The 19,948-nt window shown below is 38.1% G+C and overlaps 1 protein-coding gene across 1 annotated transcript; it reads left to right on the top strand.

The window, feature by feature from the left end:
- Window positions 1-1,029: 1,029 nt before the first annotated feature.
- LOC149009789 (transcription factor-like protein) lies at window positions 1,030-15,198 on the top strand (the record flags this gene model as incomplete). The annotated part of the gene is made up of 5 exons (XM_089162377.1): window positions 1,030-1,368; window positions 1,450-2,646; window positions 12,081-12,849; window positions 14,077-14,145; window positions 14,614-15,198. Coding segments are annotated over 2 exons (483 nt in total), but the record flags the coding sequence as incomplete, so codon positions are not given.
- Window positions 15,199-19,948: the final 4,750 nt, after the last annotated feature.

The following is a 19,948-nucleotide window of genomic DNA, read 5'->3' as shown; positions in this document are numbered from 1 at the left end:
TTTTTACTGTTCACGTGAATAGTGTCGTGAACAGTAAATTGCTTAAGTGTATATACTTCAACAATTATTATTGTTGTTGTTATTTAGTGTTTGGGGGGAGGGGGTAGTAATCTTAATTTTAACATGAAACCCTGCAGAGAACCCTGTTGCATGAGCAATAAGGAAATTGCTCTGCCGAACATTGAAATTAATATGTATGGTAAATTGATAATTGCCAACCTTGTATGACAATTAATATCTGCACAATTAAGCTTAGGGTTGAATTGTTTTTAAGGTGTTCTTTGCCTTGGAAAATATAAATTCAAAAAGTGAATCAGATTCATCTTTATCTGAGTTCTACTTCATTGCTTGTTTTGCATCTGAAAATGGCTTAAAAATAGCTGTGAAATAAGGGCCCCAGTGGGAAGTGTTTGTACACTTTCTGTTTTTAGCAATATGAATTTATGCCTTTTATGGGGGGATGTTAGCTTAACGGTGTTGGCATAAGAATATTATAAAGAATTTTTTACAGGTTGTACACTATAATGGAAGTGAAACTCTGGGTGCATCACCATAGTGGCCTAAAATGCATGTTGCACATTGTTAGGGTTTGAACAAAGATTCTGTTAAGTGATGTGGCAAATGACCATATTGCCCTTAGTAAAGTAAAATGACCTAAGAACCCCATTTAATCCCTCCCATACCCAACCCTTATGTGGGTGACTCATTTCTACCTACACCTCCCTAGAGACTACCATACCCTGCCGGACTCTCTCTCTCTCTCTCTAGAATTTCTTCTTTTATCCGGTCGTCACACTGCTCGTTAGTGTTTTCTTCTTTTCCAAATAGTTGCTCGCATTGCTTTGGTGAAGCTTGAGAAGGTCCGAGGGGTTGAGGAGAGAAGAGGTAAAATACTAAAAGAAAATTTAGAGAAAAGAAAGGAAGAAGGATGGGAGTGTCTCAGCGATCTCCTAAAAATATCATAAGAGATTAGTTGTAGGCATGTGCCCTTCAACCTTACCTTCTCAAGTATTTGACCCATTTGAGTGATTTGTTATTAATTTCTTCCAAAGACAGGAAAATTACGTTGTAGATTTGTCAAAGAAGCGAGGTATGGATCTCCGATTGCTTCATGGCTTCGCATATGGGCACTCTTGGTTTGGGCGCTGGGGTTACAAATTCCACCATGGAAGCTTCGGAATTGCAGAACCCCAATATGATAAAGCAATAGAAATCCTCAGCTCTCTGAAGCTTGATCAGATCCTCTATTACTTCGATTCCACCAAAGAGACTATTGAGTCTAGCTTGTCTTGCTTGCTTCTATCTGACCAAGGATATTATTTTGAATCAAGCCTGTGTGCCTGTTTGCTCGCCTGCTCAACTAGCTCTACATAACATCCGCTCTCGTTAACTTACCTACCTGTCTGAGAAGGAAAGACAGATAGTTTGAATCCATCAGCCTAGGACTAGGGACGGACGGCATCGGAACACCTGAGAAGCATAATTCGAAATTTCAGAGACGTAAGTGAAACCAAGTTAATCACCCTAAGAGACCTCCTACGCTTCATGGTTGCTCTGAAGGCCAAAGTTCCTGTTCAGAGGAAATCATCATGACTTGTTTGAAACCACCAATTAAATCAATCTTAAAACATAAATCTCCACCACCAAAGGAAAAGTCAGTGAAGCTCGAAAAGTTTCGTCCTTTCATTGCAAACATAGAGCCATCTTCGAGACGATTAGCGTATGCGGCTGAAGTGATTGTCGAAGCACTGAAAGAGAAGAAAGCGACCTACAAGGGCCAAGTTGGGATGTCTTGACAGGAGGTGTATGACTTAGTGAGACTTCAAATTGGGGACATGGGTCTTCTTGATTTCGTTTTAAAATCTCTGAACAACTTCATCGTCGGCAGTTATGTGGTTCATCGTGCCATTAATCCATCCACGAGAGTGCTGGAATACACAATCGACAAGGTAATTGATGGAGTTGTTGCGAAGGAACCGAGTGATGTTACTCCGGTAGATCATGTGGTTATGGAAATGGAAAGGTTAATTTTCAGCCAATTTCAATGTCGTGTTCGTTGGATGGATTGAAAATCTACAGAGATATTTTGTTTCTATACAGGGCACTTGTGGAAGAATATCCAGAAATGGAGTTGGTAGGGTTGGCGACGTGGGTTGTGTTGGATTGCAAACATTTCGTGAAAGAATGGTTTTGCAACGATGAAGCAGATGAGTTATTGAGATTCGAGACATTTTTAAAGTTTGCCCCAGGTGATGATGACTGTGGCAGTGGCGGCGGCAGTGGTGGTGGAGAATGCAGCAGTAGCGGCGGCAGCAGTGAAGATGAAGATGGAGGAGGGCGATGGTTAGTATAAGGAGGAGGAGGTGGGGATGCTGGAGGTGGAGGAGACAGTGATGGAGGCGAGTGAGGAGGGTGAGTGAATAACTATGGGGGTATTTACGTAATTTACCCTCCAAAGGGTATTTGAGTAATTGTAACTTTTAAATTTAAAATGAGGTATATGGGGGTTAGTTATGTCATTGTACTCCAGTGAGGGGATTATGGTCATTTACTGACCCACTTAATAGAATCTTTGTTCAAACCCTAACAGTGTGCAACTTGTAATTTTGCAGGTACGCAACCTATAATTTAGGCCACTATAGTGAGGTATGCAGAGTTTCACCCCATTATAGTTTGCAACCTTCAAAAAAACTCTATTCTAAATTATTTTCTGTTAACGCTGCAGACACAAGAAATAGTTACATTAAATGAAATATACAAGAGTATGTTGACAAATGCTTGAGTTGAGTCGTTTGAAGGTGAGGGATCATTGGACCTCATGAAGTTGAGGTGGCATAAATAGATAGAGGAACAAAATTTATCTTTTCGGCAAAGCATGTTGATGTGAAATTCCACAAGGGCCCCCAAGGGCCAAAATAGGCCCTAGGGTTGCTGCCTAGAACATGACGGCCCCGCACAGCCGCATGGAGTCTTTTTCATCAAGAGGGCATTCTGGTCATTTTGACCGCCCTATTCCAGTTCAAGTTGGTCTTGTTAGATGCATAATTTTGTCAGGAATCTTTGTTATTTAAGTTACTCCTTGTTAAGAAAGAGTCATAGTCTAGTTAGGAGTTCTATTTAACAAAATTCCTTTAGTTTCTGTCCTAACTTCATTAGGAGTCTAGTCCTATTTTTATTTCGTAATTTGAATCATTCTAGGTTGAGACAAGTAAGAGTCTTTATTGGAGTAGGAGAGTAGAAGTCCTAATTAAGGTAGAAGTCCTCCTTTGTTTTGGTTTCAAAGTTGAGTCCAAGTATGAGTCCTCCAATGCAGGCTATAAATACAGCCTTCCACATGTAACGAAGACAGTTTTGACGTTGAATAAAGAGGAAATTACATATAGATCCCCTCACTTTGCACTCAATTACATCTATTACCCCTGAAAAAATTCAATTACGAACACCCCTCTACTGTTAGGGATTGTAGTTTAATAATGATGTCATCACCAAATAAATATCCAAAATACCAGTTTTACCCCTTGTTATTAAAGTACTTTTACAATCCCAATTTTACCTCCCTTATTCTATTCTCTTGACTTTTCCACTAGACACACATACAGCAAGCATGACGGTACAGTGATAATGTAAAAGGAGGAGGACGAGGAGAAGAAGAAGAAGAACAACAATAGCAGCAGCAGCCGGACATGATGGTGAACAATAGTCCTCCCAAAAGAATAATCTTAGTGAGACATAGAGAGAGCCAATGCAATTAAAACGTCACCGCCTATCCAACTACTCTAGACAGCCAGATCCCACTCACCCCTCTTGGCATCAAACAGTCCCACTGTGCCGGGGAAAGCATCCATTGCATGGTCTCTGATGATAGCCGCTTTTATAACTGGAAGGCTTAGTTCTACGTATCACTCTACCAATGGACGTGCACAACCCTCATGAGATTGGCAAATCCTTCTCTACGGATTGAATTGAGGTATGGGAGGAACGCAGGATTAGGGACAGGATTTCAGAAACTTCCAGGAGGCGGAGCTGATGATGGCCAACAAGTCCGATTGGTTGAGGATCAGCCGCTTCTTCCACTGCTTCCCCCCCATGGAGAATCTGCCGCCAATGTGTTGGACCACCTCTCTGTTATGTCAATCCTTTATTATCTGTTCTTCAATCTAGAACGAACACCGAAGTTGGTTTTCTTTTTTGATTTTTTTCCCTCCCCCTTGCTGGGTATCTTGAGAGGGTTGAAGCAGGGGGCTGTTTTGGGCTTGACTTGACTCATGTACTGATGTACTGGTCCTTTCAGATTCTTCCTTAGCAATCAGTGGATTGTTCTTGGTGTGGTAGATGAGATAATGGATGCTTAGGGGTCCTTAGAGAGTATTCAGCTTCAGCATCACTACAGAGGCGAATTTCTGTGCAGATTTTCTAGCAGGGTTTCGAGGAGGTCTTTCAGCAGAACTTTTACCACTTGGTTCTCTTCCTTATGAACTTCTCCGTTCATTAGAGGACGATTCTTCAGGGAGGGCTTCTGTGTGCAGCCATTGTGTATTACCTACTATTAGTATTTAATATTAATGAAAAGCATCCTTTAAAGAAAAAAAGATGATGAGATAAACTGGTAACCGTATTTTCCAGCAAAATAAAAATGGTAACCGTATCACTGGGGCAAAATTTGTATTTCAAAATTATGACATCATAATTTAACTACATCCTGAACTGTAGAATTTGTAATTGAAGTTTTTCAAGGGTAGTAGATGTAATTGATTGCAAACCCTGGGGGTCTATATGCAATTTGCTCTTAAATAAAATTTGATTGAAGGAGAAAGAGAGTGGGGTTAGGGGTTTCCAAGATAGGAAGCCCTGTGGCAGCATTGATTTGGCATTCTTTTTCAGAATTTTCTGCAACCCTAGCCTTCAAACAGCATTAAGTCTTCATCCCTAACAGCCCCCTACCCTTATCTATCGCATCCCCCAATCCCCCCCTCTTGCGGCATTCCTGATTCTTCCACAAATTCTTAAATACTGCATCTCCCGATCCCCTCACCCAAACCCTACTTCCTTTTGGACTCATCGCTCCTCCCCTTCCCTAACACTCGATCCCTAGAAGCAGCCCTATTCATCACCCAAAACCCTAAATCTCATATCGCCTGCTTTTTATTTATTTATTCTTTTCTTGAATTTTTTGAAAAAAAATGTACTTATAAGATAGCCAAATGAGGGACAAAAAGAGTAGAGACCTAGACCATGTAATGTAGTACTGTATTTGAATGATCAAAATAGTAGCCAAATAGGACCTTTCACAGGGAATCAACTTTAGATTTGATAGACTTAAGATAAATAAAATTCAGATATAAAGTTAGGCTGAAAACCGGAGTGGTAGAACAAGGATATTGGTTTAAGAACAAGGACTAAATAGGTCTTCAAAACAGCAGTAGACTATAAAGAAGAAATGGATGGAACAATATAAGAGAATTAAGGGAACAATAAGGACAACAAAGTAACACCCGGGCTTCACACCGTAAGGTGGATCGATTGGATCAAACACCAACCTACCTCGATCAAACATAAGGAGTCTCCATAGAGAAGGAATGCTAACAAAGCAAATTGATTTCACTAGATGAGTTGTGTCTTCACCACTTACATAAGTCTCTTTATATAGCATTCTAAAGAGACATAAACACTAATGGCAACATCCAACCACTAGCTAACACCACCTACCTATTAATAACTCAACTACTACCTAATTCTTGACAAAGGAGAACTCCTTTGACAATGAGTTCTCTTATTTTCAAACAAAAGCCCCTTTTATTGACTTTCCAACAACTAGACTTAGGCTTAGGTCTACGCTATGAGGTTCAACATATGTGGGCTAACTTTAACCCACTAAAACAGCCTTAGCTCATGAAAATCATGGGCTGATTCAGGTGACAACTTTAGGCCTTTGATGGGCCTGACCCAATGGGCTTCTTTCGTAAATATGTCTTCAATTCTGCATCACCATGTTACATATGTTAAACGTAAAGATGGTAAAATACTAGTACGTGATGAGGACACTAATAAGAGTTGGGAAATATGTTTCTCTAGTCTTCTAAATGAGCCTACTTTAGGTATCTATGATTCGGACGATTACACCATTCACCATGGCACTAATCTTTGAACATGTTAGGTACTTGACTAGTGCGCCAAAAGCTCTAAAGCTGATTGAACGAGTGGGTGAAGCCTTTTAACCTTGTCCTATACTAGGTTGGCCAATCTAGTGCCCATATACCAATTTTGGCCCCATTAGGCACATAAAATACCACCACGCTTCTGTAGTCGGTCATCCTCGACGGCTCCCACTCTAGTCAACTCACCCTTGGCAGTTTTCACTCTACTCCGGGTAGCCCTTCTCCTAGGTAGCTCTTTCTTGGATTCGAACCCTTGGCGTGGTGCCAGCTGTGATATCAAATGTTAGGTACTCAACTAGTGCGCCAAAAGCTCTGAAGTTGATGGAACAAGCTGAGTTAAGCCCTTTAACCTATCCCATACTAGGCTGGTCCAATCTAGTGCCCGTACACCAAATTAGGCCCCATTAGGTACACACATGTATATGGACAATTTCGATGTTTGAAATAAGAGAAGCTCTAAGGATGATGAAAGTAGGCTAGTTAAAACTGTAGTAGGACCAGATGAAATCTTGATGGAAGCATGGAAGAGCTAAGAACCTATAGGCTAGCTTGCTTGACCAAGTTGTTTAATAAGATTATAAGCACAAGGAAAATATCAAATGAATAGAGAAGGAGCATCGTGGTTTCAATTTACAAAAATATAAAAGATATTTAAAGCTGTAATAATTACAGAGGCATCAAATTGATGGCTCATACTATGAACTTATAGTAGAGAGTAATTGAAACTTGTTTGAGACAAGTAACCACAATTAAGGAGAACCACTTTGGATTTATGCCGGAAGATCTACAATGGAAGCTATTTACCTTATTAGGAGAATTATGGAAAGGTATAGGGAGTGTAGGAAATATCTTCATATGGTTTTTATTGACCTAGAAAAAGCTTATGATAAAGTCCCTAAAGCGTTAATATGGCTAGTACTAGAGAAAAGAAATGTTGCAAATAAATATGTGGATAGTGACAAGTGTAAGAACGGTGGGGGACATGGTATTGATTCCCAATTATAGTTGGGCTACATCAAGGATCATCTTTAAGTCCATATTTATTTGCACTTATAATGGATGAATTAACCAAATACATTTAAGATGAGGTTCCTTGGTGTATGCTTTATATTAATAGATGAGACACAAATAGGGATTAATACCAAGTTAAAATCATGCAGCAACTTTGGAATCAAAAGGCTTTAAACTAAGCGAACGAAAGACAGAATATCTAGTTTGTATCTTTGGTCATGATCGGGCGGACAGTGAGATGGTGAAACTTGATGATATGGAGATTCCTCAAAGCGATAATTTTTAGTACCTTGGTTCAATTATCAATAAAAATATAAAGGATGAAGTTTCCTAAAGAATTAAAAGAGGGGGGGGGTGGATGAAGCGGAGAGGTGCGTTCAGGGTCTTGTGTGATCGACATATTCTTTTCAAAGTTTAAAGAAAAATTCTATAGTACTGTCGTTTGACTTGTGATGAGCACATTTATGTGTGAAATCTTAGGGCATAAAGCATGCATTTTATACACTTAGAGTGGAGTTACCTTGGGTTTTATGTTGTTTTTGCAGATTTTGGGACTTTTCAAGATTTAAGCAAATATTTGGAGTTTTGGGCTTGAAGGCGAACGAAGACAGAATATCTAGTTTGTATCTTTGGTCATGATCGGACGGACAGTGAGATGGTGAAACTTGATGATATGGAGATTCCTCAAAGCGATAATTTTTAGTACCTTGGTTCAATTATCAATAAAAATATAAAGGATGAAGTTTCCTAAAGAATTAAAAGAGGGGGGGGGGTGGATGAAGCGGAGAGGTGCGTTCAGGGTCTTGTGTGATCGACATATTCTTTTCAAAGTTTAAAGAAAAATTCTTTAGTACTGTCGTTTGACTTGTGATGAGCACATTTATGTGTGAAATCTTAGGGCATAAAGCATGCATTTTATACACTTAGAGTGGAGTTACCTTGGGTTTTATGTTGTTTTTGCAGATTTTAGGACTTTTCAAGATTTAAGCAAATATTTGGAGTTTTGGGCTTGAATCATGCTATTTTACATGTCAAGAAGTTCATTCAAATTCTTAAATGCGGAAATGGGCCTGATCTGGAGCATGATGGGCTAGAGATGTGTGATTATGGGCCAACTCCGAAATATTGAAGAGATAAAGAAGGCAAATCTGATCTACGGCTGAGATTTTAAATCAAATCTACAGAGATATTATTGAGAGAGTCCAAATGGAAAAGAGTCCTTGCATACCTCAATATCTTATTTCCTATCTTGGATTTAATTAAAGAAAGAAAAAGAGGAAAAAGAATTATATTCAGAAAGAAAAAGAGGAAAAATCCCGTTTTTGAATGCCTCTGTCCAGTTTCGATCAAACCCTTCATCGAACGGTCATCCGATGTCCGATCGTGCTGATTTTTGGAGGAGAGCTTCATGACTACTTAAACCTCAAATCCAACGGTGGAATTATACATCTGATCTCTCTAAGTCAGCGCGATTACTACATCAAAACCCTAATTGGCTGAGTCAGATAAAAACCCTGAGTTTTATTCAAATTCAGCCGTGCTTCATATCTCATGTAAACTCTATAAAAGGAGATCATATTCCATCAAAGGAGAACATGTTCTAGAGCTTAGTAGAAGCATTCTTTCTTCTCTCTTCAGTTTATTTAAGTTTTCTTTAGTTTTCTTTGCTTGCATTAGTGAGATTTAAATTTCTAGATTAAATGTTTAGGTTTAATTTTTTTTATGTAATGCAATTCAAGTTCAAGCTTCAAGTTCAAGTTCAAATTTCAATTCTTTTTAGATTCGTTTTTCTTTGGGTCTAGCAATTGCAGATTTAGATCATTCTAGATCTAGATCTGGTTGTTAGGGTTGGTTGAGATTCGAATCGTTTGTTCAATTCGCAAGTAAGTAACCTTCTTTATTAATCTTCTCTCCTCCCTTCATTCCCGCTTCTATCTACCCCTCCATATTCTTAATTTAGGATTTACTTTCAACATTATTTATTGTTCTGCTTATTCATTCATAATCTCGGACCACATAACCAGAGCAAGCCTACAGTCGTGCCTCTGCTTCTGGTGACGGGTGGTGTTGCATCTGCATTTTAGTTATTTCCTTTTCCTTTTATTGCTTTGTTATTTACTTTCAGTTATTTACTTTCTGCCTATTCATTCATAATCTCGGACCACATAACCGGAGCAAGCCTACAGTCGTGCCTCTGCTTCTGGTGACGGGTGGTGTTGCATCTGCATTTTCCTGTCTTTTATTTATGCATTGATTGTGTTTAATTTATTGTTCGTTTCAATTCGATTGCATTAGACGTATAGATTAGGATCGTTTAGTTTAGTTAATTAGTTAACAAAAATTGAATCATTCCACTCTCGCATTACTATTAAGAAGTTGAATTATAAGTGGCATATCTCCTTGAGATCGACCCGTTAGCTACACGATACCGTGCGCTTGTGGTTACTTTTAAAATTTCACAGACAACTTGCTATAGTGTATGGTGCTGAATCCTGAATGTTGGGCTCTTAAAAAACATTATATGGATAAACTTAGTGTAACAGAAATGAAGATGCTAAGATGGATGAGTGGCAAAACTAGAAAGGATAAGGTAATGAATGATCATATTAGATCTGGTTTGGGTGTAGCTTCGGTAAGTGATTTGTACGAGAAAGTTGTTTGAGATGGCATGGCCACATTCAACGGAAGCCTGTAAATGACCATGTACAAAGGAATTGATTTGATCTAGATTGAAGGAATTAGAAAAGCTAGCGGCTGACCTAAGATAACCTTAAGAGAAGTGGTGAGAAAAGATATGCGTAGCTTAGGCCTTGTGTCAATGATGACTTCCCAAAAATTAAGGGCTGCCTAGAATCTTCCAGCAAAGAAACCTAATATTATAAGATGTTTAGGGTGGGTTTTAGGGTTCTCAAGGATTTGATAGGTGTCTAGGAAGGTTTGGCCAGACTTAGGGTGAAAGGGGGGTGGTTTAGAACTTGAAACCTTGTTGTAATGCTGATTCCAGATCTGCTTTAATAGGTAGGGTTTGAAAAATTGGGTCTAAGGGGTTCGGTTATGGTAGGAATAGGGCTGTTGTGGTTATTTTGTAATTTCAGATTTGATCCTAATGGGTTTAGGCTTAGTTGGAGGTTTCCTACTTGGGGTGGCACTCTTAGGGAAGTCAATTAGGGGTAGGATTTTGAAGGGGAAGTAGAGTAGTCGTAGGAGATGCTAGTCCCAAGTGGTGTTAAGAGTGTGGGAACTAGGGTTTAAGTCTAGAGGTTGAAGATGAATTGCATAAATTTAATGAAGAAGATGAAGTACAATTTTTTTTTTGGAGGTGTTAGGGTTTTAGGTCTTAGATTGGATTTAATGACAGGGATGGGAGGAGGGATGCTATGCAATCCAATTAAGAGGAAAGGGGAGGCAAGGGGTGGGGATTAGGACCCTTGCTACTGCTGCCGTAGGGAGGAAGAGATAGAGAGGGACGGCCGAATGTGTTGGAGATGGAACGGGGTATGGCAGGTTAGGGAAAGGGTAGGGGAGGGCCTAGGGAGTATCGTAGGGGGTAGGGAAAAGGTGCAGGAGTGTTCATGGGGGTTTGGCAGGTTGCTGCCAGGTCACGACAGCAAGGGGGGAGGAGAAATAAGGTTGTGCAGGTAGAGGGGAGGGCTGGAGGTAAAGGGAGGGGGTGGGGAAGCCGTGCGTGCGTAGGGAAGAAAGGGGAAAGAGCTGGGTTTGCTCTACTTGGACCCTTGAAGAACACTTGCTGGAAATTTACAATAGTGCTGAATATTGAAGAAGAATTTTACTAAAATCTGCCGAGGCCCCCTCAATAGGAACTCCGGTCCTCAACTTAGTAATTTTTCATTCAATAATCGGACTTCCTTACAAATAAAGAGTAGGCTCTTATTATAGCCTACTAAAGTTTAAATTACTTAAAACTCTAATAAGCACATGCTGAATTCTTATTTAATTAAAACTTTAGTTTTTAGAGGTGCTAGAGTTCTTATGAACTAAGGACTCAAACTTCCAATTCAAAACAAGGTATCCTAACCAAACTGGACTCTTGGAATTAAATTCCAGCAACTAATTAGGGCTGAAAATGCCTAAAATATTCCTCCTAGAGGGTATGGCCAGCCTAGGGAGGTTTCTTAGGGGCATCTTGTAGGCCCCACTTAGGGTTTTGCCCGGGTGTAAAATCGGTTCACATCACGGACTTTTTAAGAGACCGAAAATTCAATGTTAGATCTACTGCAATCTAACCATTAAATCTGTCCCAAACTTTAGGAATCTTATCCCCCCAACCCCAGTGACCTTCCCTCCCAATTTTTTCTCTAGTGGACTGACCAAACCCTAGTCTAAGCCCCAATTCCTTCGCTGCCCAAAATTCCCAAACCCTATTCTAAACCCTAATTGCATACTGCCCTAGATTCCCAAACCCACACGCTTATTGACAAATGATCTGTTGCATCACCAATTTTCGTCTAGTTGACAACTTCGTAGACAATTTTATTTTGGCTTTTAAAAGAAGGTAAATTAGGTAGAGCAGCTGGAAGTACTGAATGCTTGAAAGAGATTTTTGAGGCAGAGCTTTACAAGTTCCCAGGTTAGTGATCAATGATTCTTGAGTTCAAGTGATTTTTGGTGTCTTATCTCAGTCTTATTGAGTATTTCCTTTTATCCATAAAATTGTAAAACTATCGCTTTTGGATGAATTTATTACAATACTATTCTCACATTTCCTATAGACAGATCATTTGTATTCCACCTTCTGCTTACCAAATTTTTGTATATCACCTTTTCTTTTTATTCATTTTAATCCCGTGCTTTCAACACTAAGTGGAGTTGAAACCTAAAATTTCCTATTGCATGTTGGGTTTTGATATGGATTTCCTACTCTCTGACTTACAGGGTTTTAAAATTTTGGTGCAGGTGGACATCCACCCTTCTGCTGCAGAAGAGTTTGTGACAATGCAGTCTGCAACAAGGCATGTTGAGGGAGATCTTAAACCAAAAATAAATATGTGAATAAGATATCTAACAAAGAAAGGAAGCTATTTGTGAGATTTCTTTCATCCTAGACATTGTCCTACATCACCCAATAGGGAATTAAAGACTTTGTTGTAAAGTATTGTCTGGGCTACTCTTATCACACAATACAATCATAATTTTTTTTCCTAACTAGGATGGTTTATTAGGTTCTTGTGGGCTACAGCTGGTTGGTGGCTGGTGTGTTGATGGGAATTGATGGGAATTGTTAGGTTGTGGTCATTGCATGTGGTGTTAAAATAGATTAGCCTATGGAGTTATATTCTATTCGTACCAGAATTTAGTTTATTAGTCATTCTTCCCATGCTATCTGATTATTTGTTTTATGTGTGAAATAAGTCTAAGTGCTTTTCTGTCACCCAGGGTGAAGAGATCCACAATGATTTGGAGCTAAGATTGGACTCCTGGAATAGTGAGTTTCATCCTTCACTCTTACCCCTGATGGAAGAATATCTGGAATGACCTTGGTTGAATCAGGGGTTCAGGTCCTGGGGCCGAAGGGATTCTTTGTCATGGGTGAAGGAAAATTCAGTACTTTCTATATTTCTAGGAAGACCACATGCTTGTTTAGCCATAGTCAGTGGAACTGTGTGGAAGTAATTGTGCAATACGAGATCACCTTGTTGAGTTGATTGCTGCTTTGGTACTTCCAGTAAGTTTGATCTACTGCCTTCATCAGATTCCTTCAAATGGACTACAAAGATTTGTACATATTTCGTATTACTCATCCATTTAGTTTAGAAGATTTGGGTTGGGTGGGAATTATGACAAGAGAGATTCTATACTGCTCCTTTAGACCCTAAGGTGGTGAAGTCCATGCAGATTTTGTCCGCATTTTTTATTTATTGTTTTAGCCACTGCTAACAGGAGAATGACAAAGTTAAAGCATTAGAATTAGACACCCGTGATATAATCATTGATCAACCTACAGTTCTGAACAACTCCTTTTATCTAGATACATCAGAAGTTCCAATCTGCATCAAACCATCTTCCACCATTTCTTTCACATCCATGTTAAACTGCATTTATGGCTGCCTTTTTGGTTCTGATCTTACATCATGATTGCAGTATGTAAAATTCTAATGTATGTTCTTGTAACTTGCATGATTACTGTCTCTATGGAACTGATTGGATGATGCTTCCATCATTTGATGTCTTACTAGTCTCCAGTACACATGTTGGACTTACAATGAGGTTTTGGTACTGCAATATATGGTAGAATGAAATCAATCTCCACTGATAGTACAACCAAACCAAACTGGATGATGCTTCATTTATAAGACATGATCTTGTATAGGAGTTCCATTTCTGTTCATTTCAGCTTAGATCATTCTTAAGTAGCATGTAGCAGGTGCAAAATTATTGGTTGATTTGTCTGAATAAACATTGCTTTTAGTAATAAATGCAGGTGGGCTCTCGTGATTAGACCATTGTGGTTGACTTGTTAGTCAAATCAATCTCCTTTTTAGTAAATCAGCTTACGTAGCCTGACGATCCAGAAACAATTAATGTGGTGATTTTGCTAGCTTGCCTACCTATCCATCTCTCGACCAACACCCTACCATATTCACATCATTTGATAACAGGAAACCTAATAATTTGATGTGAAAAGTATCTCTATGCTACTGATGAAGCTCAGGCGGACTTTTTATATCAGCAGCTCCCCCCGTCTCTCTCTTCCCCCTCCCCACTCTACACTCATACACACACACGCACTCCTTGATTATATCCAACACCTAGGTACAATATCACCTGTGTCTTCACACTGTTATCATGTTTACATATTCATAGTAAAATGTTATACAGTGAACAAAATTCTGAATCTTGGGGAAGGAAATGGCTGATCTGTCTAAAAATGCATTCTGCTTGGTTGTTGCAGATTATAGTAGAACTGGCTTTACGCCCATGTTTTATTGGCTTTACCAGGATGACAACCTTCTTTACTGAGGTACACTGCACACTTGAGTTTATATTAGTTCACAGGCTTACATAACCTTCGGGATGAAACTGATTTGCTATGATAACCACCCGAATGGGTATGGGCAAAATTGCTTCAGTCATGCGCATGACGGTCAAGCGACATTTCAGTCCGTTGGATCTGAAATCGAGATTTTGATCGGACGGACCAAAGTGATTCGCTTGACTGTCCTGCCCATTAAATGCGCAGGACTGAGGCAAAGTCAGGGTATGGGTGTTGCTGGTCTCCACCTTTTATGGGATATGGGGGGAACCTCTGAGGTCTGGAACTGGGACCCATGACCTATGTAAGGTGGAGATTTGTCCCCACCAATCCCATGCAGATAACAGATCTGAAGTCTGATATCTCATCCTGACACAAATTAGGTTCTTTCTTTCTTCTCTTTTTCAGAAAGCTTCAATTCTCACTAATCTGTTTGAACTCTGAATGCTACTCCAGGTTGAAGGGGAAGGGACTAAATCATTGTGAGGCTTAAGTCTGTCCTGAATCTTCCATAAAAATAAATTATTATGATCAGCATTAATCAATATGTTTCTTATTTAAACAGGTTTCCTTTTCTGTAGAGACATGAGTTAATAGAGTAGACGATTAATATCTTCTTTGTCTATCAGACTAGCTCTTCGTCTAACAGTCTTTGATGTGTCTAAATTATTAGAATTGCTCCTGTGAGTTCAAACTCCTGACATTTGATTGACGTATTTAGGACAGAAATGGGAACAAGCACAGTCAAACCAAAAAAGCATTTTCTTGGGGAAAATGATAGGTAGAGTTGTTAATACTTTTAAAAAGACCATAAAAGCAGACGTACATTTCTTAAGATCCCCTCATTTATCTTTGTGCCCTACCATCTTTACATGGTGATCTTTTTCACTAAGAAACTTCTTATATACACAAACCATTTTCTGATGTCTACCCCTTTCTGTAAAGTAAAGTCTCCACTTAGAACTATTACTTTTCTTCCCTGAAAATCAAGCCATTCAATATTTTTTTTTGAAAATCATTAAGATTGGGTTAGGGGTGAAATTTAGCAAGAGGATGATGTGGGTCCGAGAAGATCCCAGAATTCTATATCAATACATGATGATCCTTCCTTTGTCTCCATAACCTCACAACAACTGGGAGAGGAAAAAGACTAATCTGATTGCTCATTAGGACCCCCAGTAAAAATTTCAGGGAGTGTAAGATTGATCTATGAGATTTGTTAAATGGAAAGAAACCAGATATTTTTCTGGGTTGGGTATAGATTCATGCCTTAAATCTATTCCATTATAACTAAGGCATTGCCTGCAATGTCTTCGTAACTATGGTTTAAATTGTGATGATCTTGACAAAATGATTTTCTATGACAGACAAATGCTTAAAAATCAAAATTTGTATAGGAACAGTTGTAGCATGAGGTCAAGGTATCAAAACAACTCAGTAAGAATTGATGGAATAAGGCTGTGTAGAAGATTTATCCTCTAAAAACTTTGGTTGTGCGAAAACCTATGTATCAGATTCACATTTTTTCTATATATAAATTAGGTGATTAGGAAGGTTATTGATCAAGGAAATCTTGCAGTTGCACCCAATGATAGAGTGACACCTTCTAAAGAACTGGTCTTTTTCTCTTTTGTTTTATCTTCTGAACTTAGAAGAAATCAAGCGGCAAGCAAAAAGGACTTCTTGTATGGACTTATATTTAATTTGGTCTCCATGGCAGCATGGTTGATATAAAGCTATAGGTAACCAAGTTTTTTTTTATTTATTATTTTATTATTTTATTATTTTATTATTTTTTATGATTGATATCATAAATATACTAGTGGCCATGACATGTGGGTTATCCACAGCAGACCAACTTTTCACCTTTAGGCCTCTGGACTGCTTTGTTTATACAGATGTGACTAATCAAACCTTTCAGCTTTTATAGATCAGATTATAATTGTTTGACTATTAGCTGAGGTTTGAAAGCATAATTAGAATACATTTCACACTAAAAGTAGAATTAATACTGTCCATATTGTGCAAGAAAAAAAAAAATCGATTGGCCCCTAGTTTAAGAAGATTCAAACACTTGATCTTATACGATGAACGTTGAGTTTATAAATTTTTATAAACTGAGCCAACCCCATAGAATTATTTGTATTCTTTTCTCTGATTCACTGTTGTAATCAATCCTTTTTAAGACCCCAAATATCTTTGTAAGATTTGCTTGTATCTTGGTTGGTAAGCTTAAAGGTTTGTTTCATTTGTCACAGAATTGGTACATGTTGGGTTTTCTGGTTGATTATATCTGACTTTGGAAAGCGACCTCTCACCAAATTGAATTATAGGCCTACCCAAGGTGACCCAAAAATCAATAATATTAATGGGTGGAACAAGAAGATATCAGGTTTTGCTCTTATTCCAATCATTGTTGGAAAACCTGTTGTTCCAGCATAAGCTTCTCTCAATAAAATTCAGTGGTTCAGCCAATTAAACAAATTTGAATTCTGGTTGCAAAATCCATAGGAAAGACAAGAGTTACAATATATGATATTGATAATCTACATCATCTTCCTATCCAAGAAACTGTTTTTAGTCAAATATATTAAAGACCTCATTCATACATGTAAAGAGAGAGAGCCGTTTAAATTGGAATGGAATAGAGAGGAAAAGCTGATTCCAAGAGATAATATTTTTCTACATATTCTGTATATGCTTTTTGAAAGTTGAGAATTGGAATTGGATTTCTGAGGCCAGCAAAAAGAAGAAGAAAGAATGAAGAAGATGGAATGTTTACGTGGACTTGGCCATGAATCCATTTCCTTTCTTTGTTGATTTGATTGAGAAACTTGGTTTCTCTAAAATACCCATTATGTAATTTGGGTTTTAAGTAATGGGATTACTGCTAATGCTTAGATCAATTAGTTGACTAATGCACCCATAACAGTAAACCTTGGGAACTGGGCTTTTTAATACCCGAAATTAAAGGGATTAAGAACAAAACAAAACAAAACCTTGAGAACATCAGTCCTTGTTTTTTGGGGTTTTAATGATAAAGAAAGGATCCTTTCCGTCCCATATGATAAAATATAGAATTCTTCTTCTCCTAAACAACTAACAACTAATCCCATTGAGTCTATTGTAGCGTCTACAAAAGGTTCTGTAAAGATTAATTGTGATTGCTTTGTTAGTATAAAGGAGGACTTGAGATCATTTTCCTTGATTCTATTGAAAGACTGGCATGTAAAATAACATTGGGACAAAAACTAGAATAGACCATTCTATATAAACATTTTTCATGAAGTTGCTATCAGTAACATAGACAATCTATGATATTGTCTAATATAATCTCTACCTTTTCAAGAGCATGCTTATCTTCATTGTTGTGACTGTTTTATATTTTATAGGAGATGTAAGACATTTTGTTAGAGAAACATGAATGTGATACAATAGTCCTGAAAATGAAGGTTTATCAAGATCACTCTCGCCGCTATCTTTTTTCGCAACCCTTTTTATACCTTGCAACCCTACCCAGTGTCTTTGTCAAGAAATATAATTTTTGAATTGTAAGTTCGATTGGAAAATATTTTTAGAACGAGTTTAGCAAACGCCCGTTTCCAACAAACAACAATCTCTCAGTACAGAAAATGTAAAAATAGTTTTGCACAAGAATTGATCTGCTAGAAATAAAATGTTACCAAATGCCTACTTACTACTTGCAAAGTAATATGGAGGTTCCTGGGGTTTTTTTAAGTTGGAGAAAGGAAATGGGTTAGTTAGGTAACTGCACTTAAATGATTTATACAAATTAAAGTCATGTTGGGAGATGCCCCTTTGGAAATTAATCCAAATTTAAGATCAGCCAACTCATATCAAATCCCCAAAACCCAAGCCCTTGCAAGTATATATTTCCACCAAAAAAAAGGATTGCAGGTGTCTATTGATGATTGAATAATACTGTATAATCTGTTTGAGAAAGAGATCCTTACATGTTGCTTGTATGGGAGAAATCACACACACCATATCAATGGTTCTTTATGATCTTAACATGATTTGGCACTTTTGACATTTCTGTTCATGACAATTTTTGGTTGTGTTTGTATTCAAATAGTAACTATTTTGTTTTCTGATGGGTTGTTTTGCAACTTAGAATTGAAAATTTCTGGTCCTGCTTTGCACTGCACTGCATATCACAGATTTGATATTAAGGGTAACATTGTCTTCAGGAGGATTACTTTACACAGAAATAAAAGAAAATAATCATAAAAGAGAGCCTCTGGTTCTGGTGTGTAAGCATTCCCAAGTGAACAGGTTAAAGCAGATAAAGTAGCAAGAGGCACTAAAAGGAAAAGGAAACATTGAAATGAGCAATAACGAAAACACCCTAACGTACTTCCTCTTTCTCAAGCAAATTACTAAAGCTAGTGGGGACCCAATGCAACCCATCTTGGAGACATATCCTGCCCTTTCACAAGGAGAGTAGCAGTGCTTGGCTTCATAGGGAATACAATGCTTTGCTTTCTGTGTTTTGATCTTTCAAAATTTTGTTTTTTCCCTGTCAATAAAGCAATCACCCAAAGAAATGAATGTGTTTTTCCTACTTAGGGTTCTTCAAGTCAAACAACAAGGGTGATTTCTTGGGCAACAGGCCAAGAAAGAAAAAAAGCCACATTAGGTACTTCTTCTCTTCCTTACTCTTCCTTGCACAACTGCCTTTATAATTCTTCTATATTCTTTATTGATTAAATTACAAAATTACCCTAGTCTTCATCCCCTAGGCTGAGCATTTGGATCAATAGAGAATCCCTCTTATTGTTACACTAAACCGGGCTCAGCCCCGGGTAAGCATTTGAACCAAACATATCGGGCTGACCGGGCTATACGAGGATTCAATCTTGAGTGAAGAACAATACAAAAGCTCAGCTCATAATAGGAAAGGCCCAAGAAGTGTGTCCGGCTAATGAAGCTAGCAAAAGAGTCGAAAGTACAACCCCAACTAAGAAACTTGATGCCTAGTTGAGATTCACTATAACTAGAGAATCCAAAGAACTAGATTAAACAAGGCAGATCTATAAAAACCATCATCCTTTCCCCACCCCAGGGGGGAAGGTAATTTTTTGATTCATTTAAGCTCTTGTAAATTCATCTTCTTTTTAGCTCTGCAACTTCTCAGATCAAAGTCGATATAATTCACAGTAGTTGTGAAAAATATTGCATTAATACTGACTTAATCACTAGAGGTGGCTTTCGGTCCCAGAGGCTAGCATGCACTCACATCTTTTTTTTTCATAATAAGTTTTAGCCAGAAGCAAGCAGCTTCACCTACGATTCGCCAAGAGAGTCAAATTAGGACTCAACACTCAAATGTATGAACTGATATTCTTACATTTCTACCAAAAAAAAAGATATTCTTACATTTCAATTTTTCTTGTTGCACCCAAAGAAAGTCTCGAATTGGGTCCCAAATTGATGGGTTAGTGTGAGTTTATTCATGTGGTGGAATATAAATAGAGGGCATATTGATCTTTAAAATTAAATTTCAAACCTAGGGGTGGGAGACTCTTGGAGTTTAATGGTAAGAAGAGGGGTAAAATGGTGAAAACAGGGTGATACCTTATTCAGTTATTCTTGAAACATATCGTATATTATACGTCCATGTTAAGTTTGTGCTTGGAGTTCCAATCATCAACAAATGCGGTTCGAATTTCAAAACTCCCTTTCCATTTACTTTTGTTGAAGCTTCTCCTTCTTTCCTTTTCTTCCTTGCTTCCTTCCTTCATAGCCTCATCGGTGTTCGAACTGGTTA

Source organism: Hakea prostrata, chromosome 7 (assembly GCF_041222555.1).
Source record: "Hakea prostrata isolate BN-2017 chromosome 7, UWA_Hpros_2, whole genome shotgun sequence".
Classification (NCBI taxonomy): Eukaryota; Viridiplantae; Streptophyta; class Magnoliopsida; order Proteales; family Proteaceae; genus Hakea; species Hakea prostrata.
The sequence above is the reverse complement of the archived record's forward strand: the minus strand, read 5'-3'. Positions and strand labels throughout refer to the sequence as shown.